This window comes from Chiloscyllium punctatum, chromosome 7 (genome assembly GCF_047496795.1).
Source record: "Chiloscyllium punctatum isolate Juve2018m chromosome 7, sChiPun1.3, whole genome shotgun sequence".
Classification (NCBI taxonomy): domain Eukaryota; kingdom Metazoa; phylum Chordata; class Chondrichthyes; order Orectolobiformes; family Hemiscylliidae; genus Chiloscyllium; species Chiloscyllium punctatum.
The window spans coordinates 132575016-132598611 of record NC_092745.1 but is presented as its reverse complement, the minus strand read 5'-3'; the positions used below and the strand labels follow the sequence as shown (position 1 = coordinate 132598611).

The window sequence follows — 23596 nt, the reverse complement described above, 5'->3', positions numbered from 1 at the left end:
CCACACTTATTGTTATTCTTCACCTAGTTTATAGTCTCCTGTTTCTCAGCAAATATTGGGCTTTTCAGCCGTTGTGGGATTTTGTTTGATACTTTTGTCTCCGCATCATGATGGTTCTGGTAATGCTCTCTCTGACAGTCTCCAATTACAGCATCATCTTTGAGAAGAGTATTGCTGTCTTCACCTTGGAGTCAGGAGGGACTGTTTTGCTTTTGGTCCATCGATGGCCTGGAAGAAGTTGTGCAGTGTTAAATTTCATTAGCCTTCTTACCCATTGCATGTATTTGATGTGACACTTATCGTTTGCTGAGTTTTGGATTGGACTACGGTTGAGACCGTCATTATTTTTCTTTTATTTTCTTATTTTTCCCATTTGGAAGTGAAAGTTGAGGTTAAGAATTGAACTTTGAATAGTTGCTTGTATTAAAGGAGAAGAGAACCTAAGCAGATGTTATCTGTTGGGAGCTAGCCCAGAAGATAATGCAAGTTAATTGCAGTTCAAAGGAACACCGTTAACGAATCAGAACCAAGCTGTTGCTATGCTGCAGGCTGACAGCTGGCTGGATGTTGATTTGGTCAGTCAAGGGTTGACCGATATTAACCAGCCAATCACAGAATGATCAAAAAGAGAATGAAAACCAGTTGTGATTGGGAGGCAGAGTGATTTTGGGAAGCTTCTGGACTGGTGGCTTTATTTTGCTCTGTGTAGTTTTCTGTCGACTTGTCAAATTGTTGAGTGATGTGTGAAAAGACTCCTGTCTGTAAGAAATAAATAAATATTTCTGGAAGTCTGCTGAAGCATTTATGTTGGAGACTTTCAAATTTGAGTAAGATTGACAGTACTACGTGCCTGTGAACAACTCAATGTCCAAGGATTTCATTGAATGTCTATCATCTGAAGCTGTTTAATTGAACTTGCAAAATTCAATTATTTTCTTTTTAACTTACCCCTTAACTGTTGTTCAATCTGTCTGAGAGAGATTGGGGATTATGATCATAAAGATTGGGTTTAGATTCTAGATATTAATTAGATTATTACTTTTTAATCATTGTTCTAAAGTGTCATTGATAATAAAGTGTTAATTTTTGTTTGAGTTATGGAATTAGAATCTAAATTTATTATTTGTAAAATCTGGTTAGGAGCAATTGGGCAAATTTGAGGGTCATTGAATGTTTTAGTGTTGTGTTTCCAGTGATAGTGAGGGTGATTTGTTTTGGCTTGTTATCTTTGTGTCATAACAACATTGAGTCAAATTCTTGTTTTTGCTGTGATATGGACAATTTTGACATGAAATGCAGGCTTCACGTGTTTTGAGAATTTAGCATTTTTCTCTATCAATTTCAACAAACCATTCTGGTGCCTGTAAGATGTAATTCCAGTGATCTGGCTACATGTTTCTTGGATTGCAAATTTAATCTTGGTACAGAGCCTTTCTACATTGGCATCACTGCAGCCTGTGAAAGCAAGGTGGGATGAAAGTTGCTTTTGCAGGTTTTAAGAGTCCTGAGTTGTGACAACCCAATATAAATGTAGGTTCTTGTTTAAATATCCAGAATGTCTACAGTCTTTTTATGGATCTTCCGTTATGTTTTTGTGAACGTACTTGCTTCATTATTGAAATAAAAATCTGAAAAATTGCCTCCTTATATTTGAGAAACCACTTTGTTAAAAACAAAACAAAACGAAATATGATTGGCCAAGCTATATTTCAGGCTGGGGTTACACCTGTCTAATAATAACATCAACTGGAGCATAACACAGTAACCTCTGAACGTAACCTTCTGTGAAACAACATGGGGTTTTTATTATGTTTATGAAACTGTTAAATACAAGTTGAGGATGAAAGAAACTTAAATTTTCTTAAGTATTAAAGGGAAAATGACACGTCACTACCTTTCTCGAATCTTACAGACTTCTCAGACGAACAGAAAGAGTTCCAGGCAACAGCACGAAAATTTGCTCGAGAGGAAATTGTTCCGGCAGCTGCTGATTATGACAAGAGTGGAGAGGTCAGTGAACTACGTGACTACAGTCCATCATCCACGTTATTCACTCTCCGAGGATGATGACTCCACACCCTCACCTCCACGCCATTCTTCCAGCACTCCATTCTAACACACTGCTTGCTCTCCTCTCAAATGCTATATGAGTATTCCCCCTCCCCCATACCCATTCCAATTTGTGTCCCCGTTCCCGTATTCTCTTATTGTTAACACAATAGATAGAAAAAGAGATGACTATTTGGCAAGTTACCTGATGTTCAAAATAAATGTATAGAATTGAAAGTGCAGTAATAGATGAATCAATACAGCTCGTACAAGATGGAGTTTGTGCTCCACACGGACCTTCTCTGTCCCTTTCCATCTCAACTTATCAACTTCCTGAATTAAAACATTTACGCTATTCACCTGAGCCACTCCCTGCGGAATCTGGTTCCTCACTCTCACCACCCTCTGCGTGAAGATGTTTCTCCTTAATTCTCAATACCCTAACATATCCAGTCTAGTATTTAGATGCCTAATTCAGGCTTCCTCCATGAATGGAAATATTTTCTCTAAACCTACTCAATCAAATCCTTTCATCATTTTAAAGCTCTTTGTCGGGAAAACCACAGCCTACATTGTAGATAAAAGAGCTTCACCTTTTGGAAAGGAGATTAATCAACCCAGTGTGATTTTGCTGAGAGAGATCATTACTGTTTAATGTGAAAATTTGGTCCAATATTTGGAATGGAGGCAATTCTGCTGAAAGTTGTAAATTATCATATTGAAGGCTAACAGTGGAAGTTAATGGCTTATGTTAATGGTAGAACATTTCCACTGCAAGGTGCTAGAAAGCATTAGTAATTGAAAGCTTACTGGGTTGATACCAGGGATGGCAGGACTGTCCTGCGAGGGGAGGTTGGTTTGACTGGGTCTGTTTTCACTCAAGTTCAGAAGGATGAGAGTTATCTGATTGTGACATATGAAATTCTGACAGAGTTGGCAAAGACTAGAGGCAGTGAGGTTTTTCCCCGGCTGGTGAATCTAGCAGCAGGGACAGTCTCAAGGTACAGATATAGACCATTTAGAACAGTGATGAGTAAACACTTCTTTATTTATAGGGTAGTGAATATGTGAAATTCTCTACCACACGGAAGCTGGATCACTGAATATGTTCAAATAAGAGAGAGTTCAGTTTTTAGTAGGCATTTGGATGGGTAAATGAATAGGAAGGGTTTGGAGGGAAAAGGGCCGGGTTCTGGCAGGGGGCACTAGTTTGGTTTTGATATCTGGTTGGTGTGGACAGGTTGGACTGAAGGGTCTGTTTCCATGCTGTATATCTCTATGACTCTAGTAATTAAAATGTCAAGGGGTATGTGGAGAAAGTGAGAATATGCCATTGTGATAGTGGATCAGGCACGATTATTTTGACTGGTTCAGCAAGCTTGCAGAGCCCAATATATAGTTTTATTCAGGTAAAGGAGAAATGAATTGTTGCAATCTTGATGGTGGTGGTGGGGAGTTTGCAGTGAGACATGTGTGTCTTCATGATATCTTTCTTTTCTTTTCAGTATCCTGTTCCCCTTATTAAGAGAGCATGGGAACTGGGCCTGATGAACACCCACATTCCTGTGAGTTGCGGTAAGCAGAGAACAGATAAGTATTTGAAGTGGAAACTGAAGGGAGTGCACATCAGTAGCTTCATTTTGCTAAGCTGTTTTATAAATTGGGAGATGAGTGAAACAAAGGGGGCGGAGAGAAATGAAGAGCCATAGTCAAGAGACCCAGAGATGGTGCAGCATCAGCATAGCAATGACAATACCAGAACTGTAAAGTAATAAGGAGAAAGTGAGGACTGCAGATACTGGAGGTCGGAGTTGAGAGTGTGGTGCTGGAAAAGCACAGCAGGTCAGGCAGCATCCGAGGAGCAGGAGAATCGACGCTTCGACATAAGCCTTTCATCAGGAATGAAGGAATAAGGAAATATGGTTAGGCTGGAGCTTATTTCCCTTGAAAAGAGAATGTTGTGGGATGATCTGATCAAAGCTTTTAAAATAATGAATGAATTTGATACAGTAGGTGCAGCAAGTTTCCATTTGTCTGAAGGACCAAATATAGGAGTTATAATTATAACTATAAGATACTGTATACTCAGAATCCAATAGGGAAATCACTGTTTCACCAAAGAATGGTCTGAATTGTGGAACTTAAAAGCCCTGAGGTTTGAGAGAGAAATAATGTTGATGCATTGAAGGACAAACTAATCACACTTTGGAGAAAGGAATTGAGGATATGTCGGAGGAGGCTTACGTGGGCCAGAAAAACCACCTGGATTGGTTGATCTGAATGAATTGTTTGGGTTGATCTGAATGGACTGTCAGGGTTAGGTTCTGAGGGCAAAGAACAAAGAAAAATTACAGCCCAGGAACAGGCCCTTCGGCCCTCCAAGCCTGAGCCGATCCAAATGTACTGTCTAAACCTGTCGGCCAATTCCTAAGCATCTGTATCCCTCTGCTCCCCACCTACTCATGCATCTGTCCAGACACATCTTAAGTGAATCTACTGTGCCTGTCTCTCCCACCTCTGCTGGCAACGCGTTCCAGACACCCGCAACCCTCTGTGTGAAGTACTTGCTGCGTGTATCCCCCTTAAACTTTCCACCTCTCATTTTGAAAGCATGACCTCTCGTTATTGAATCCTTCACCCTGGAAAAAAGCTTGTCTGTATCCACCCTGTCTATACCCTTCATGATTTTGTAAACCTCAATCAGGTCCCCCCTCAATCTCCTTTTTTCTAGTGAAAATAAACCTAACCTACTCAACCTCTCTTCATAGCTAGCACCTTCCATACCAGGCAACATCCTCGTAAACCTTCTCTGCACCCTCTCCAAAGCGTCCACATCCTTTTGGTAATGTGGCGACCAGAACTGTACACCGTATTCTAAATGCCGTCGAACCAACGTCTTGTACAATTTTCACATGACTTGCCAGCTCTTATAGGAGAAAGTGAGGACTGCAGATGCTGGAGATCAGAGCTGAAAATGTGTTGCTGGAAAAGCGCAGCAGGTCAGGCAGCATCCAAGGAACAGGAGAATCGACGTTTCGGGCATCAGCCCTTCTTCAGGAATAAAGGAATAAGGAAATATGGTTAGGCTGATTCCTGAAGAAGGGCTGATGCCCGAAACATCGATTCTCCTGTTCCTTGGATGCTGCCTGACCTCCTGCGCTTTTCCAGCAACACATTTTCAGCTCTTGCCAGCTCTTATACTCAATACCCCGTCCAATTGAAGGCAAGCATACAATATGCCTTCTTGACCACTCTATCCACCTGTGCAGCAACCTTCAGGGTACAATGGACCTGCACTCCCAGATCTCTCTGCCCATCAACTTTTCCCAAGGCTCTTCCATTCATTGTATAATTCGCTCTAGAATTAGACTTGCCTAAATGCATCACCTCACATTTGTTGCACTGACTAGGTTGGTATCCTCTTAAGTGTACAAGATCAAGGGGTAATGTGATTGAGGATTTTGATGAATGAAAGATTTGATTTAGTTTAATTCCAGAGTGGGTGGTGTTCAAGTCTTTAAAATTAAAACTAGGCTCTTCAGGTATGATGTCAGGAAATACCATTTCATGCATAGGGAAGTGAACATCTGGAACTGTCCCCCACACGACAAAATTCAAGGCTGGGTGTTGATTGTACATGTTTCAAACTGAGATTAATAGATTATTGTTAGGTAAGAATACTAAATGTTACAGGGCTAGTGTGAGTAGGTGGAGATAAGGTGCAAATCCGTTCCAATCTATTTGAATGTTGGCACAGGCTTGAAGGACCGAATTGCTGCCTCCTGTACCTACATTTCAATACGCCTATAACTGAAGCCCAGTGTCAGTCAGCGGATTCAGGGAGAGAACTATTCCAGTGCCTATATTCTATAGATAAGGCAGTGAGTAGGAATCTTGATAAAATATCTGGAGTGCTATGTCATTTGGATGAATGCAGAATCATACTCAAAATTCAAATACAGAAATGTAGTGAAACCAGAAATGACAAATAGAAAAAAGTTGAAAAAAGTATACCTGGGATACTGGAAGGAAGTTGCTGCAGATGTGAAACACAGTTTGGAAGAGTTAGGGATCAGCGTTATAAACCGTATTTGTAGAGTTAACTTAAATCAATGAACTTCAGCTGGCTGCTAATTGCTTTTGCCTTTTTTTGTATGACAGAACAATAGAATGGTTTGGTAGTCTTTGGGTCTTTTGTGCTTGTGCTCACACTTCACAAGAGCTTCCAACTCATCTCACCTGCAGCCCTGCAATTTTTTCCATTTCAAGTATTTATCGAATTTCCTTTGTAGCAGAATGCTTCCATGGTTGAAGGAATGTAGCAGCTAGCTTAACTTGGAGAAGTTGGCATTGCTCTCTATGGAACAAAAGAGATTGAGGGGTGATTTAATAGAGGTGTGCAAGATTGTGACAGGTTTAGATAAGGCATTTAAACTTAATAACTTTGCAAGGGTTAAAGGACACAATAGAAATGAGCAATAGAGATGCACAAAGGTAAGGATGTTTTTGGTATTAACCTTATTGTGATGGTGGAAATGACAACAAATAGTTTCAAAAAGAAATTGTTTGAACACCTGAGGGAAATAAAGTTGAAGGGCTCTGGGTATAGAGTGGGAGGAGAGAGCTGACTGGATTGGTCTAAGAGGGCTGACATGGATTTGATGGGCCAAACTACCTTCTCCTGCATTGTAATGGTACTAAATCTAAAAGTTACCAGTCCCACTTATTTCAGATTGCCTCAATAATTTCTGCTTTCTCTACTTTTTGCTTAAACATTAGGTGGAATGGGACTAGGCATCTTTGATTCTTGTCTCATCACAGAAGAACTAGCATATGGTTGTACCGGCATTCAGACTGCAATTGAGGCCAACTCACTGGGGGTAGGTTTGCACTGTTAACTGATGATTCATAAAATGATTAATTCTTGGGGCAGGAATTAGAGTCTTAACTTACGGAAGCACCACCTCAAGCAAGACTACAGCAACCAGTTTGACAAGTGCAACAGGTTTATCTCTTCACTAAAGTGCATTGAGTTGAGATTATTTACATAATACAAAAAAAATTAAAACAATGTGTGAAATGAATTCCAGTCACTTATGGCAATCTGCAGTATACTTCTGGTAGAAATGACCCAATCAATTCCATTCTGACTGGGACTGGTTCCAGCATTGTCTGTCATGTGTTTATTCTATAGGGTCATAGAGATGTATAGCACAGAAACAGACCCTTAGGTCCAACTCGTCCATACCCACCAGATATGCCAACCCAATCTCGTCCCATCTGCCAGTATCTGGCCCATGTCCCTCCAAACTCTTCCTATTCATATACCCAACCAGATGCCTGTTAAATGTTGCATTGTGCTCACCTCCATCACTTCCTCTGGCAGTTCATTCCATACACACACCACCCTCTGTGTGAACAAGTTGTCCCTTAGGTCTCTCTTATATCTTTCCCCTCTCATCCTAAACCTATGCCCTCTAGTTCTGGACTCCCCCATCCCAGAGAAAAGACCTTGTCTATTTACCCTAACCATGCCCCTCATGATTTTATAAACCTCTATAAGATCACCCCTCAGCCTCCAACGCTCCAGGGGAAAACTGCCCTAGCCTATTCAACCTCTCCCTCTATCTCAAATCCTCCAACCCTGGCAACATCCTTATAAATCTTTTCTGAACCCTTTCAAGTTTCACAACATCCTTCCAATAGGAAGGAGACCAGAATTGCATGCTATATTCCAACAGTGGCCTAACCAATGTCCTGTACAGCTGCAACAAGACCTCCCAACTCCTGTACTCAATACTTTGACCGATAAAGGAAAGCATACCTTACGCCTTCTTCACTATCCTATCTACCTGTGACTCTACTTTCAAGGAGCTATGAACCTGCACTCCAAGGTCTCTTTGTTCAGCAACACTCCCTAGGACCTTACCATTAAGTGTATAAGTCCTAATTTTGCTTTCCCAAAATGCAGTACCTTGCATTTATCTGAATTAAACTCCATCTGCCACTTCTCAGCCCATTGGCCCATCTGGTCAAGACACTGTTGTAATCTGAGGGAACCTTCTTCGCACTTCACTACACCTCCAATTTCGGTGTCATCTGCAAACTTATGAACTGTACCTCTTAAGTTCACATCCAAATCATTTATATAAATGAAGAAAAGTAGTGGACCCAGCACCGATCCTTATGACACTCCACTGGACACAGGCCTCCAGTCTGAAAACCAATCCTCCACCACCAGCCTCTGTCTTCTACCTTCGAGCCAGTTCTGTATCCAAATGGCTAGTTCTCCCTATATTCCATGAGATCTAACCTTGCTTACCAGTCTCCCATGGGGAACCTTGTCAAACGCCTTACTGAAGTCCATATAGATCATGTTCACTGTTCTGCCCTCACTAATCCTCTTTGTTACTTCTTCAAAAAACTCAATCAAGTTTGTGAGACATGATTTCCCACGCACAAAGCCATGCTGACTATCCCTAATCAGTCCTTGCCTTTCTAAATACATGTACATCTTGTCCCTCAGGATTCCCTCCAACAACTTGTCCACCACCGAGGTCAGGCTCACTAGTCTATAGTTCCCTGGCTTGTCTTTACCGCCCTTCTTAAACAGTGGCACCACGTTAGCCAACCTCCAGTCTTCCGGTACCTTACCTGTGACTATCGATGATACAAATATCTCAGCAAGAGGCCCAGCAATCACTTGCCTCGTTTCCCACAGAGTTCTCGGGTACACCTGATCAGGTCCTACAGATTTATCCACTTTTATGCGTTTCCAGACATCCACCACTTCCTCCTCTATAATTTGGACTTTTTTCAAGATGTCACCATCTATTTCCCTACATTCTATATCTTCCATGTCCTTTTCCACAGTAAATACTGATGCAAAATACTCATTTTGTATCTCCCCCATCTCCTGTGGTTCCACACAAAGGCCATCTTGCTGATCTTTGGGGGTTGAGAGTGTGATGCTGGAAAAGCATAGCAGGTCAGGCAGCATCTGCAGAGTAGGAGAATCGACGTTTCAGGCATAATCCCTTCATCATTATGCCCGAAACGTCAATTCTCCTGCTCCTTGGATGCTGCCTGACCTGCTGTGCTTTTCCAGCACCACACTCTCGACTCTAATCTCCAGCATCTGCAATCCTCACTTTCTCCTGGTTTGATCTTTGAGCGGCCCTATTCTCTCTCTAGTTACCATTTTGTCCTAAATGTATTTGTAAAAACCTTTTGGATTCTCCTTAATTCTATTTTCCAAAGCTATCTCATGTCCCCTTTTTGCCCTCCTGATTTCCCTCTTAAGTATACTCCTACTGCCTTTATACTCTACTAAGGATTCACTCGATCTATCCTGTCTATACCCGACATATGTATCCTTCTTTATCTTAACCGAACTCTTCCTCCTTCTTCCTTCTCTCCTCTTCTCAATGAAGTATCACAAATGCAGAAAGGCTTCTTGTACCTTGCCAAGTGGCTGTTCTCTTGGTGTGTTTTTAAAAGTCCATTTCCTAGATGTGGATAGCCATACCCATTGTTGCCTGTTTCTGTCTGCCATGAGAGACCGTGGTGGTGGACGTCCTCATTGATTTCCTGCAGGGCATATGTTGTACTTATTCCAACAGTGCTGTTTAGAAAGGAATTTCAAGGCCTTGACCCAGAATGGAGAAATAATTCCAAGTCAGAATAGACATAACCTACCAAGCAGGAGGAGACCATATGGCCCAGTGAGCTTGCTTCACCATTCACTTTGATCCTTCATTTCATTGTACAACATTTAAAAAGCATTTGGATGGATATATGAATAGGAAGGGTTTGGAGAGATATGGGCTGGGTGCTGGCAAGTGGGATGAGATTAGGTTAGGATATCTGGTCAGGATGGACAAGTTGGACCGAAAGGTCTGCTTCCGTGCTGTACATCTCTATGACTCTCTGTTTTTTAAAAAAATATCCTCAAATCTCCCCTCAGCCTTGGATCCAGTCTTTGCTAGTTATTTTTCCCCTAGTCCCACCACCTCTGCACAGTAGAAACACCACCACCTGATTGTTCCCCTCCAAACCTCTCACTTGGACATAGATTGTCATTCCTTTAGAGTCACAATCCTGGACCTCAGTCTGAGCATTGTGTATGCACTTACACTCCATGGACGACAGTGATTGAAGAAGCTGACTCACCACCTCTCTGTGAAGGACTGAGAGATAAACATTGACATTGTCAGCAACACTCATCGCCATTGAAGGAAAAGACAATCTCTCTTCTCTGGGAATATGTAGAGTCATAGAGATGCATATCATGAAAATAGATGGGTGAAATGAGGACTGCAGAGTCAAAACGTGTGGTGCTGGAAAAGCACAGCAGATCAGGCAGTATCCGTGGAGCAGGAGAGTTGATGTTTCAACCATCATGAAAATAGATCCTTATGTGACTAAGATTGAAATGGTGCTCTGGAATAGTGAGACTTTTAAAAATTGTTTATTTTCTTTTAGAAACTTTATGGTTAATTTAGCAGAATTTCTTTGACATTGCACAACACTTCTAACTTGTGCCTTTCACTTTTCAAGCAAATGCCAATCATCCTCGCAGGCAATGAGGCACAGCAGAAGAAGTACTTGGGGCGAATGACTGAGGCTCCGTTGATGTGTGTGAGTGTAGCTAAATATAATGGTTCACAAAATCATTCACAGCCAAAACAAAATCCGCTGTAAACACCTGTAGCTAATGGAGCTCTTCTTGCTGCTCAGGCATACTGTGTGACAGAACCTGGTGCTGGTTCCGATGTTGCTGGCATCAAGACCAGAGCAGAGAAAAAGGGCGATGAATATGTCATTAATGGGCAGAAGATGTGGATCACAAATGGTGGCCACGCTAACTGGTACGTTTCCAACACTATTGAGTTCTCCAAATGATGATAACTTTAATTATTAACAGGAGGTTCACTGGGTTGATTCCAGAGTTGAGGGTTGGTTTATGAGGAGGGACTGAGCAAACTGGGATTATATTCATTGGAATTTAGAAGAATGAGGGGGTATCATATAGAAACATATAAAATTATGAAGGGAATAGATAAGATAGAAGTTGAGAGGTTGTTTCCACTGGCAGGTGAGACTAGAACAAGAGGGCATAGCCTCAAACTTAGGGGGAGCAGGGTTAGGACTGAATTGAGGAGGATTTTCTTCACCCAGAATACGTTGTATATGTTTTTTTCCTCGGCTTCTTGTAATTCCTGGGTGCTGCAGTGTGTTGTGCCTCATTTAAATAATGTTCTGATGCAGCATGGTTTGTGGGTGTTGGGATGATTGCTCCTGTAGTTGAGTATCTGGTCAGTGTGTGTGGCTCTCCTGTAGACGCTGGCCTGCAGCTCTCCATTGGCTATTCATTCTGCCGTGATGCCTAGGAAGGGGAGTCTGTTGTTGTTCTCTTCCTCTTTGGTGAACCTCACACCAGTAAGGATGTTGTTTATGTGTTTGTGGATTTCTTCGAATTTGTTGTGTTTTGTGATGACAAAGGTATCATCCATATAGTGGACTCAAAGCTTGGGCTGGATCTGGAAAGGGCTATTCATTCTAACCACAGCGTAACTGCTTCTGCTAAGAGTCCTAATATTGGTGATCCCATAGGCATCCTGTTGGTTTGTTTGTAGATCTTGTCATCGAAGGTGAACTGGGTTGTGAGGCACAGGTCTAACAAGGATGCTGTCCTTGCTGATGGAGTTGGTGCTGTCAGGTGTTTGTGTCCTTGGTTCATCGAGCAGTAAGGCCAGTATTTCTTTGGTTAGGGTGATGTTTATTGATGTGATTAGGTCTGTCACATCGAAAGAAACCATGACTTTGTCATTCTCTACCTTGGTGTCTTTGATGATGTTGGGTGTTGGAATTCCTGGGTGGAGTGGATAGAGTCTTTTCATTGTCTTGGTCTGCTGTTTAGTGTTGATGACTTATTCTAGTGTACTTGTCCACTCATGGTGAGTCGAGTTAGTATACAGAGTTTTTTGGCGCGACATTTTTTGTTCATATTTGTGGAGTCGGTTGTGGGCATCATTTATCATTTCTCATAGCACCCTGCCTTTCTATTCTGCTGTTCTTCTGGTTTGTGGGGTGTTGAGAGGTGGTTTGTATTTGGCACATTGTGGTAATACCTGTTTCCTGAGGCATTTGTATAGATTCGTGTAGCATGTACAGTTGTTGGCAGGTGGCACTCAGTCAGATGACATCGGTTTCCCATGTTCGGGCTAAGTTGAATGTATTATGCCCATAAATGTTTGCAACTTTACAGAAGATTTGTAGCTCAGGTTGTGGATCAGGTTGTAAGTTTGCTTGCTGAGCTGGTAGGTTTGTTCTGAAACGTTTTGTTGCCATGCTAGGTAACATCATCAGAGCCTCCGATGAAGCACGAGTGGAAACTAGCCACCAGGATATTTGAGCACCAAAAGACATGACCCTCTCTCACTAATATCCATACACACAGATGAAGAGGGACACCAGTTCGACTGGGACAATGCATCCATCCTGGGACAGGCTAAACAAAGACACGCACAGGAATTCCTAGAATCTGGATTAGTGGTGCTGGAAGAGCACAGCAGTTCAGGCAGCATCCAAGTAGCTTTGAATTCGACGTTTCGGGCAAAAGCCCTTCATCAGGAATAAAGGCAGTGAGCCTGAAGCGTGGAGAGATAAGCTAGAGGAGGGTGGGGGTGGGGAGAAAGTAGCATAGAGTACAATGGGTGAGTGGGGGAGGGGATGAAGGGGATAGGTCAAGGAGGAGAGGGTGGAGAGGATAGGTGGAAAAGAAGATAGGCAGGTAGGACAAGTCCGGACAAGTCATGGGGACAGTTACTGAGCTGGAAGTTTAGAACTAGGGTGAGGTGGGGGAAGGGGAAATGAGGAAACTGTTGAAGTCCACATTGATGTCCTGGGGTTGAAGTGTTCCGAGGCGGAAGATGAGGCGTTCTTCCTCCAGGCGTCTGGTGGTGAGGGAGCGGCGGTGAAGGAGGCCCAGGACCTCCATGTCCTCGGCAGAGTGGGGAGGGAGTTGAAATGTTGGGCCACGGGGCGGTGTGGTTGATTGGTGCGGGTGTCCTGGAGATGTTCCCTAAAGCGTTCTGCTAGGAGGCGCCCAGTCTCCCCAATGTAGAGGAGACCGCATCGGGAGCAACGGATACAATAAATGATATTGGTGGATGTGCAAGTAAAACTTTGATGGATGTGGAAGGCTCCTTTAGGGCCTTGGATAGAGGTGTGGGAGGAGGTGTGGGCGCAGGTTTTACAGTTCCTGCGGTGGCAGGGGAAAGTGCCAGGATTGGAGGGTGGGTTGTTTGGGGGCGTGGACCTGACCAGGTAGTCGCGGAGGGAACGGTCTTTGCGGAAGGTGGAAAGGGGTGGGGAGGGAAATATATCCCTGGTAGTGGGGTCTGTTTGTAGGTGGCGGAAATGTCGGCAGATGATTTGGTTTATGCGAAGGTTGGTAGGGTGGAAGGTGAGCACCAGGGGCGTTCTGTCCTTGTTACGGTTGGAGGGGTGGGGTCTGAGGGCGGAGGTGCGGGATGTAGATGAGATGCGTTGGAGGGCATCTTTAACCACGTGGGAAGGGAAATTGCGGTCTCTAAAGAAGGAGGCCATCTGGTGTGTTCTGTGGTGGAACTGGTCCTCCTGGGAGCAGATCTGGCGGAGGCAGAGGAATTGGGAATACGGGATGGCATTTTTGCAAGAGGTAGGGTGGGAAGAAGTGTAATCCAGGTAGCTGTGGGAGTCGGTGGGTTTGTAAAAAATGTCAGTGTCCAGTCGGTCGTCATTAATGGAGATGGAGAGGTCCAGGAAGGGGAGGGAGGTGTCAGAGATGGTCCAGGTAAATTTAAGGTCAGGTTGGAATGTGTTGGTGAAGTTGATGAATTGTTCAACCTCCTCGCGGGAGCACGAGGTGGCGCCAATGCAGTCATCAATGTAGCGGAGGAAGAGGTGGGGAGTGGTGCCGGTGTAATTACGGAAGATCAACTGCTCTACGTAGCCAACAAAGAGACAGGCATAGCTGGGGCCCATACGTGTGCCCATGGCTACCCCATTGGTCTGGAGGAAGTGGGAGGATTCAAAGGAGAAATTGTTAAGGGTGAGGACCAGTTCGGCCAAACGAATGAGTGTGTCGGTGGAAGGGTACTGTTGGGGACGTCTGGAGAGGAAAAAATGGAGGGCTTGGAGGCCCTGGTCATGGCGGATGGAGGTGTAGAGGGATTGGATATCCATGGTGAAGATGAGGCATTGGGGGCCGGGGAAACGGAAGTCTTGGAGGAGGTGGAGGGCGTGGGTGGTGTCTCGAATGTATGTGGGAGTTCCTGGACTAGGGGGGATAGGACAGTGTCGAGGTAGGTAGAGATGAGTTCAGTGGGGCAGGAGCATGCTGAGACAAGGGGTCGGCCAGGGTGGTCAGGCTTGTGGATCTTGGGTAGGAGGTAGAACCGGGCAGTGCGGGGTTCCCGGACTATGAGGTTGGAAGCTGTGGGTGGGAGATCTCCTGAGGTGATGAGATTCTGCATGGTCTGGGAGATGATGGTTTGGTGATGGGGGGTGGGGTCATGGTCGAGGGGGCAGTAGGAAGAGGTGTCCTCGAGTTGACATTTGGCTTCAGCGGTGTAGAGGTCAGTGCGCCAGACTACCACTGCGCCCCCTTTATCTGCTGGCTTGATGGTGAGGTTGGGATTGGAGCAGAGGGATTGGAGGGCTGTGCGTTGTGAGGGTGAGAGGTTGGAGTGGGGGAGGGGGGAACGACAGGTTGAGGCAGTTAATGTCCCGGCGGCAGTTGGAAATGAAGAGGTCGAGGGCAGGTAATAGGCCAGCGCGGTGTGTCCAGGTGGATGCAGTGTGTTGGAGGTGGGCGAAGGGGTCCTCGGAAGGTGGGCGGGAGTCCTGATTGTGAAAGTAAGCTCGGAGGCGGAGGCGACGGAAGAATTGTTCGATGTCACGTCGTGTATTAAATTCATTGATGCGTGGACGGAGGGGGATGAAGGTGAGTCCTTTGCTGAGGACTGATCGTTCGTCCTCAGTGAGGGGGAGGTCTGGGGGGAATGGTGAAAACCCGGCAGGGCTGGGAGCTGGGATCTGGTGTGGGTGTAGAGCTGGGAGTGGGGGCGGAACCTGTAACTGGAGTGGGTGTGATGGTGGGGGGAATGGGGGTGGAGTCATGAGCAGGGGTAGTGTCCCCTTTGGGGTTCTGGGGGGTGGGGATAGTGACAGTGGGGTCTGTGGGGGGCATGTCAGCAGAATGCAGGTGAGTGGCACTGGTGGGGGTGGAAGTGGTGGTGACCATGGCAGTCGGGGTGGCGGAAGTCACTGAGCGTGTGGCATCAGCGATGATGTGAAGGGCAGAAGTGATGTCAGGTGTGATGCATGAGGAATTGTGAGGGGTGGAAGTGGTTGTGGGAGTGGCCATGATGGGGGTGGAAGTGACATCATCAATCAGCGTGAGCTCAGACTGGGACTCCATTATTAAACATATTGATTTGGACCCTGTTTACCAACCTCTAAGAAAAAGAACCGGAAGTGATATCACCCACCACAACAGACCAAGTTATACAAATAGAAAGCGGGAGAGAACACCAGCACTTCATTGGAGGCTCACTAATGATGTTACCTAGTGTGGTGGCGAAACATGTGAGAAAACCCTACCAGCTCAACGAGCAAACCTATAGCCTGATCCACAACCTGAGCTACAAATCATCTCGAAATTTGCAAATACTACTCATGTTGCTAATTCTTTTTAAAAATTCATTCACGGATGAAGATGTTGTCGCTGGCTGGGCCAGCATTTATTGCCCATCCCTAATTACCCAGAGGGCTGCTGAGAGTCAACCACATTGCTGTGGGTCTGGAGTCACGTAGGCCAGACCAGGTAAGGATGGCAGTTGCCTTCCCCAAAGGACATTCGTGAACTAGATCAGTTTTTTCTGACAATTGACAATGAATTCATAGACTCTTAATCCCCGGTATGGTATTGAATTGAAGTTCCACCGTCTGCCACGCCTCGATTCAAACTCGGGCCTCCAGGACATTACCTGGGACTGTGGATTAATAGTCCCAGAGCACAGCCGTTATCTCCCCTTACACAGTAGTGTAAAAGAGCTTCATGCATTGCTCAAACTTTGAAATAATTTGCTCTTCCAGGGTAGTCTGAGGTAGACCGAGAACTCTTCTGAACTAGACATCACAACTTTAGGTTCCTGTATGAGTTTGCACAATATACAGTGAGCAGTAATGTGACTGGGGAGCCATTGCCCTGCAAGATAGATTTGAATCTCCCAATGTCGGCATCAAACTTGTAGAGTGAGCAAACAGCTCAGGCCATATTTATGCAATTAGTGATCTCATAGTGTGTGGAACTGCAGGAATCCGTGTATGCATCTTGACCACAGAAGGTGGGCTTGCAGTCAACAGTGGTGGAAAACTCATTAATGGTTTCTGACCAAGTGGGTTGACAATAGGGAGCTGTGTTGACTGCTGCATTTTGAATGTTAATTTGAGCACAGGGTGTAGACCATTGAAACATGCGAGGAAATTGTTCCATACACCTGCAGATTCAAGTATAGCAAACTTACCTGTGTATTGAAAATATGAAGGAAGTAGGAGGTGAGGGGTCAGTTCATCAATGATGCGGTTCTCATGGAAGCTGAAGATGTTAGTGCAAGCTGGGCTTCAAGGGGTTCCTGTGACAACAGCACCTATTTAGGTGTAAATGGTTCATGAAACAGATAGTTTCCTCTTCAAACCTTGTTTCCCTTTCAACTTTTATTTTGGGATTTACTTCCCCTTTTAGTCGTGAATCTTTGGAATTCTCTATGCCAGTCATTCTGTTAATTCGAGACCGAGATCAATAGATTCTTGCTTGAGGTATCTGAGGATAGAGCATAGAGTAGGATTGAGATATAAGATCAGCCATGATCTTACTGAAGAGCTGAACAGATTCAAGCGGCTATTCCTCTTATTGGTTACATTTTTCTTTTGCTGGGTAATATCTGTCAAAGTGAAGATGTTCTCTGGAAGATTTCTTCACTGTTTAATTTTCACAATGATTTAATCAACAACTCCCTGCCTTCTCCGGACAGGTGGACCAAGACATTTCAAATGCGAGTATGCAAAGCAAGAAGGTTCTCACCGATATAGAGACTTCCAGAAACAGAAACAGAAGTTGCTGGAAAAGCTCAGCAGGTCTGGCAGCATCAGTGAAGAGAAATTAGAGTTAACATTTCGGGTCTGATTACTCTTCCTCAAAACTGATAATATCTGTTTTTCTTTCCCCCATAACCCTCCAAGTTGTTTCTATTTAAATAATCCCTTCTTGATGCCTTCCAGGTAGTGCATTCCAGCTGCGGAATACTCACTGGATGGAAAGGGTTTTTTTTCTCATCTCTCATTTCCTTCTTTTGCAAATCAGTTTAAAGCTGTGCCCTATTGTCTTTGGTCCCGTTTCAGTAAATCTCCTCCACGCTGTCTCCAAGGCATGGCATTCTTCTTCATGTAGAGTCCAGAACTGGACATGGTCATCTAGCTGGGCCCAAACCAGTGATTTGTGAAGATTTGTATTTCTGTGATGGCTTTTTAAAAAAGAAGTTTTGGGGCTCTAAATTAAACTGCAGGCCTCACCTACAGTCATAATGTGAACTAACATTTTTGGGAGTTTGTGAATTAGAATCTCAGTCAGAGTTGGGGCGTGGTAGCACAGGGATCTGGGGCAAGTAAACAATCTGAAGCTGAGCAATCTCTAGGATGTTTGCAGCTTCTCTTTAATGACTTACTCAGGAGAGTGGCTTCATCGGGGCCTGGAGCTGTTACAGGATGCCCTCCAGCATTTCAGAGACTAAAAGAGGAAACCAAAACCTCCTAACTGTAGAAAGTAAGTTTCTTTAAAAAATAAAATTGTAGTGGATCATTTGCAAATGGTCAATCATTTTAAAATGTTTGTTTTGCTCCAGGTATTTTCTCCTCGCTCGCTCTGACCCAGATCCGAAAGCCTCTGCAGGCAAGGCTTTCACTGGCTTCATTGTAGATGCTGACTCGCCTGGAATCCAGAAGGGAAGGAAGGTATTTAGCATGTGTTTTTATGCAGAAATGTTTCAATGATTCAAAAGTTGACTGGAATAAACTGTTCACAGGTAAAGGGGCAACTGACAAGTGGGAGGATTTCAAAAGTGTGATAATGAGAGTTCAGAGGCATTATGTTCCTGTTAGAGTAAAAAGTACAGCGGGTAAGGTTAGAGAACAGTGGATGAATGAAGATGTTGAGGTTCTAGTCAAGAATAAACATTCTGAGGTCAACAATTGGGATCAAATAAATCTCTTGAAGGATATAAAGAGTCTAGGGGCATAATTGAGAGGGGAATGAGATAGCCTTGGCAGATAATCCAAAGAGATTCTACAAGTACATTAAGAGCAAAATAGCAACTAGAGAGAGAGTAGGACCTCTTAAAAATCAACAAGGTTATCTGTATGTTGAACCTGTATGGGAGAGATACTAAATGAATATTTCTAGTCTGTTTTTACTGTGGAGAAAGAAATAGAGACTAGAGAACCCAGGAAAACAAATATTGATGTTTTGAAAATTTCACATTACTCAAGAGGAAGTACTGGAGGTCTCCGAAAAAAGAAGTGCATAAATCTCCGGGACCTGATCATTGTGTCCCAGGATGTTGTGAGAAGTTAGGGAAGAAATTGCACGGTCCCTAGCAGAGATATTTGTATCATTTCTAATCATGGGTGAGGTATCGGAGGATTGGAGGGTGGCTAATGTTGTACCTTGTTTAAGAAAGGCTGAAAGGAGAAGCCTGGGATCTAAGACCTGTAGGTCTGACATCGCTGGTGGGTGAGTTATTGGAGGTGGCTCTGAAAGATAGGATTTACATGCATTTGGAGAGGGAAGGACTGAATAAGGATTGTAAGCATTGTTTTGTGTGAGGGAAGTAGTGTCTCATAAACTTGATGAGTGTTTTTGAGGAAATAACCAAAACGATTGAGAGAAGAGCAGTAAACTTCAGTTGATAAGGTTCCGCATATAGACTAATTAGTAATGTTAGATCATGTGGGATTAGGTGAGTTTGCCAATTGGATATGAAATTGGCTTGACAGTAGGAGACAGAGGGTGGTGGTGGAGGTTTGTTTATCGGACTGGAGGCCTGTGACTAGCAGTGTTCCACACGGATCAGTACTGGGTCCACTTTTGCTTGCCATTTTTATAAATGATTTGGATGAGAATATGGGAGGCATGGTTAATAAGTTTGTGGATGATGACAAAGTTGGTGGTATAGTTGACAGTAAAGAAGGTTATCTAAGATTACAAAGAGATCTTGATCAAATGGCTCAATGGGTTGAGGAATGGCAGATGGAGTTTAATTTGGATAAATGTGAGATATTACATTTTGGTAAAACAAATAGGGGCAAGACTTATACAATTAATGTTAGGGCCCTAAGGTAGTATTGTGTGACAGTGAGACCTTGGGGTTCAGGTACGTAATTCTTTGAAATTTACGCAGGTAGACAAAGTGGTTAAGAAGGTGTTTAGCACACTTACCTTCTTTGCTCAGAGCTTTGCTAATGGGGGTTAGGATGCTATGAGGTTGTACAGGGTATTGTTTGAGGTCTCCTCTGATGTACTGTGTGGTTTTGGTTGCCCTATTATAGGAAGGATGTTATTAAATTAGAGAGGGTTCAGAAAGGACTTACTGGGGACAGGGGGTGGAGTTGAGTTATAAGAGGAGGTTGAGGGGTGACGCTGTAGTGCTTTATAAAATCATGAGGTGCATAGATAAAATGAATAGAAAGAGTCTTTTCCCTCGGGTGGGAAAGTTCAAAATGCAGCATATTTTTGAGGTGGGAGGAGAAAGATTTAAAAAGGACAGGAGGGCAAAGTAATGGACGCAGATACACTTACAGCGTTTAAAAGACATTTGGATAATGAATAGGAAAGATTTGGTGGGATATGGGCCAAACAGAGGCAGATGGGACTAATTTAGTTTGGGATCATGTTGTGCATGGACTGGTTGAACTGAAGGCTCTGTTTCCATGCTCTATGACTATAATTTTGATGCACAATTTGTGTAATCGATGAGCAGATGTACAAAGCAGTCACAAGCTCAGATTGAATGGTGAAGCTTTTCAATACCTTTGAATACGTCTCTTCACAATACCAACATCTATCCTCCGCCCAGTGATTGTCTAATTAACCATTTTAAATATTGACAGAGAAACATGGCCATGCATTAGGTCAACATGATGTCTGAATCTTTTTAATATTGACGTCAGTGTTGTTGGGCTAGGAGATGAACATGGGTCAGCGCTGTTCTGATACTAGAGGCATTGTCTTTGAAGATGTGCGAGTGCCCAAGGAGAATGTCCTCATTGGCGAGGGAGCTGGCTTCAAAATTGCAATGGGAGCGTTTGACAAAACCAGACCACCGGTGAGTAGGGTTTACAGCTGACTTAAATGTCTGGAATGTTGGGGGTGAGGCATTGGAGGATGTATGAAGTATTCTCAGACAACTAGAAGTGACGTTTTAAATGTTGAGTTGAATCTTTATTGGAACAAAGCCACCACTTACACCGTGTGAGCGTCAGAAGCAAACTCTGAAACAAAGCTTGTTTTATACAGTATGGAAATCTCCATGCTCAGTGTACACACTAAAAGCTGCAGAATGCTTTTGATGATTTTACCCACCCCACCCTTAGGCCAAATTCCATAAGATTACAAGATACAAGAGCAGAATTCGACCATTTGACCCATCATGGATTCCTTACAGTGTGGAAACAGGCCCTTTGATCCAACAAGTTCACACCGATTCTCCGTCCAGACCCATTCCCCTACCCTATTATCCTATATTTGCCCTAACAAATGCACATAACCTACACATCCCTGAACACTCTGGGCAATTTAGCCTGGCCAATTCACTTAACCTGCACATCTTTGGATTGGGGGAGGAAGCCCACGCAGACATGGGGAGAATGTGCAAACTCTACACAGTCGCCCAAGACTGGAATTGAACCTGAGTCTCTGGTGCTATGAGGCAGAGCTAACCACTGAGCCACCATGCCACCCTATTGAGTCTGCTCTGCCATTCCGTCATGGCTGATAGTGTTTCTCAACCCCTTTCCTCTGCCTTCTCCCCATAACCATCAATCCTCTTACCAATCAAAACTTGTCTATCTCTGAATTTTAATAAACTCAATTACTTGGCCTCCACAGCCTTCTCCAGCAATTAGTTCCACAGATTCCCTCACCCTCTAGCTGAAGAAATTCCTCTTCGTGTCAGTTAGAAATGTTGGTCCCTGCACGATGAAGATGTGCCTTCGATTGCTAGTCTCTCCTACCGGCGGAAACATCATCTTCACATTCACTCTATCAGGCCTCTCAGTATTCTGTAAATTTCAATCAGTTTCTCCCTCATCTTTCTAATCTCCAGGAATACAGACCCAAAGTCCTCAACGGCTCCTCACATGACAAGCCCTTCACCCCCAGGATCATTCTTGTGAACCTCCTCTAGATCCACCCAAAGCCAGCACATGCTTCCTTAGATACAGGGCCCAACACCGCTCACAATATTCTGAATACGGTCTAACCAGATTCTTATACAGCCTCAGTAGTACTTCTCTGCTCTTGTTTTCTAGCCCCCTTGAAATGAATATTAACATTACATTTGCCATCCAAATTGCCAACTGAACCTGCATGTTAACCTAAGAGAAAGCTGAACTAGGACTCCCAAGTCCCATTGTGCTACTGACTTCTGAAGCCTTTCTTTGTTTAAAATATCCTCTGTGCCTCTATCCTTTCTACCAAAGTGCATAACCGCACAAGTTTCTACATTGTATTCTATCTGCCACTTCTTTGCCCACTCTATTAGCCTGTCTGAGTCCTTCTGCTGCTTCCCTGCTTCCTCAATACTGTCTACCCCTGCACCTACCTTTGCATCTTTTGCAAATATAGCAACAATGCCCTCAGTTCCTTCATGCAGATCATTACTGAATAATGTGAATATTTGTGGTCCCAACACTGACTCCTGCAGAACTTGACCATTCATTGCCTGCCATCTGGAAATGACCCTTTTATGCCTACTCTCTACCTTCTGCCAGTCAGCCAATCTTCTGTCCATGTCACTACACCATGGGCTCTTGTATGATTTAGCAATCTCCTGTGTGGCGTTCTGGAAATCCAAATAGATCATGTCCACTGGCTCTCCTTTGTCTAACTTGCACATTACCTCCTCAAATAATTCTAACAATTATTAACCTCTCCTTGGTGAAACCATAAGACATTGGAGCAGAAATTAGGCCATTTTGATCCATTGAGTTTGCTCAGCCATTCAATCATCAACCCCATTTCTGCTGCTTTCTCCCCGTAATCCTGGATCCCGTAATACTCAAGAACCTATCTATCTCCGTTTTAAATATACTCAATGATCTGGTCTACACAGCCTTCGGTGGTAATGAATTCCATAGATTCCCCACTCTCTGGCTGAAGAAGTTTCTCCTTACTTTCATTCTAAAAGGTCTTCTGTTTATTTTAAGGCTGCACCCTTGGGTCCTAGATTCTCCTACCAATGGAAACATCTTCCCTCCATCTACTCTGTCCAGCCCATTCAGTATTCTGTATGTTTCAATTAGCTTCCCTGACTCAGCCCAGTTTTACCATTCACTTCCAAGTACTCCGCAATCTCATTCTTAATAATAGACTCTAAAAGGCCTGTAGTTTCCAGTCTTCTGCCTTCCTCCCTTCTCAAGCAGGGCTGTTACATAAATCATTTCCTAGTCCTCTCGGATTCTCCTTGACTCCAGTGATTCCTGAAAGATCACCACCAATGCTTCCATAACCTCCTCAGCTATCTCCATCAGACCCCTCAGATATAATCTATCTTGTCCAGGTGATTTATCTAACTTTAGACCTTTCAGCTTGCTGAGCTCCTTTTCCCTAATGATGGCCACTGCACCTATCGCTGCCTCTTGACTCTCTCGGAATTCTGATAAGCTGTTGGTGTCTTCCACTGTGAAAACTGATGCAAAGTACTTATTCAGTTCTTCAGCCTTTTCTTTGTTCCCCATTACTACTTTTCCAGCCTCATTCTCCAGTGTTTCAATGTCCATTCTTGTCTCTCTCTTACCTTTTTAGATATCTAAAATAATTCTTGCAATCCTTTTTTTTAATATTACTAGCTAGCTTCCTCTCCTATTTCATCTCCCCCGCCACCCCCCTATTGTTTTTTATTTGCCTTCTGCTGGTTTTTAAAGCATTTCCAATCCTCTGGCTTCCCATTAATCCTCACCACATTGTATGCTGCTCCTTTTGCTTTGAAGCTGTTCCTAACTTCCATTGTCAGCTATGGTTGCCTTGTCCTCCCCTTAATGTTTTTTCTTCCTTGAGATGAATATCTGCTGTGTCTCTTGAATTACTCCAGAAACCTCTGCGTTTCCTGCTGCACTGTCTTCCCTGCTCGGCTTCCTGAAGCAAACAATTCTGGCCAGCTCCTCCCTCATGTCTTTGTAGTTGCCTTGACTCAATTATTTTATTGTAATATCCGATTCCAGCTTC

At 43.8% G+C, this 23596-nt stretch overlaps 1 protein-coding gene across 1 annotated transcript in view; it reads left to right on the top strand.

The window, feature by feature from the left end:
- Window positions 1-23596, top strand: part of acadm (acyl-CoA dehydrogenase medium chain) — a 55471-nt gene that overhangs the window by 18829 nt on the left and 13046 nt on the right. The window contains exons 3-9 of the mRNA XM_072574864.1: window positions 1913-2010; window positions 3555-3624; window positions 6829-6929; window positions 10609-10689; window positions 10789-10919; window positions 18000-18108; window positions 20337-20477. Of these exons, the coding sequence (XP_072430965.1) occupies window positions 1913-2010; window positions 3555-3624; window positions 6829-6929; window positions 10609-10689; window positions 10789-10919; window positions 18000-18108; window positions 20337-20477 (731 nt within the window). The remainder of the gene's footprint in view (window positions 1-1912; window positions 2011-3554; window positions 3625-6828; window positions 6930-10608; window positions 10690-10788; window positions 10920-17999; window positions 18109-20336; window positions 20478-23596) is intronic.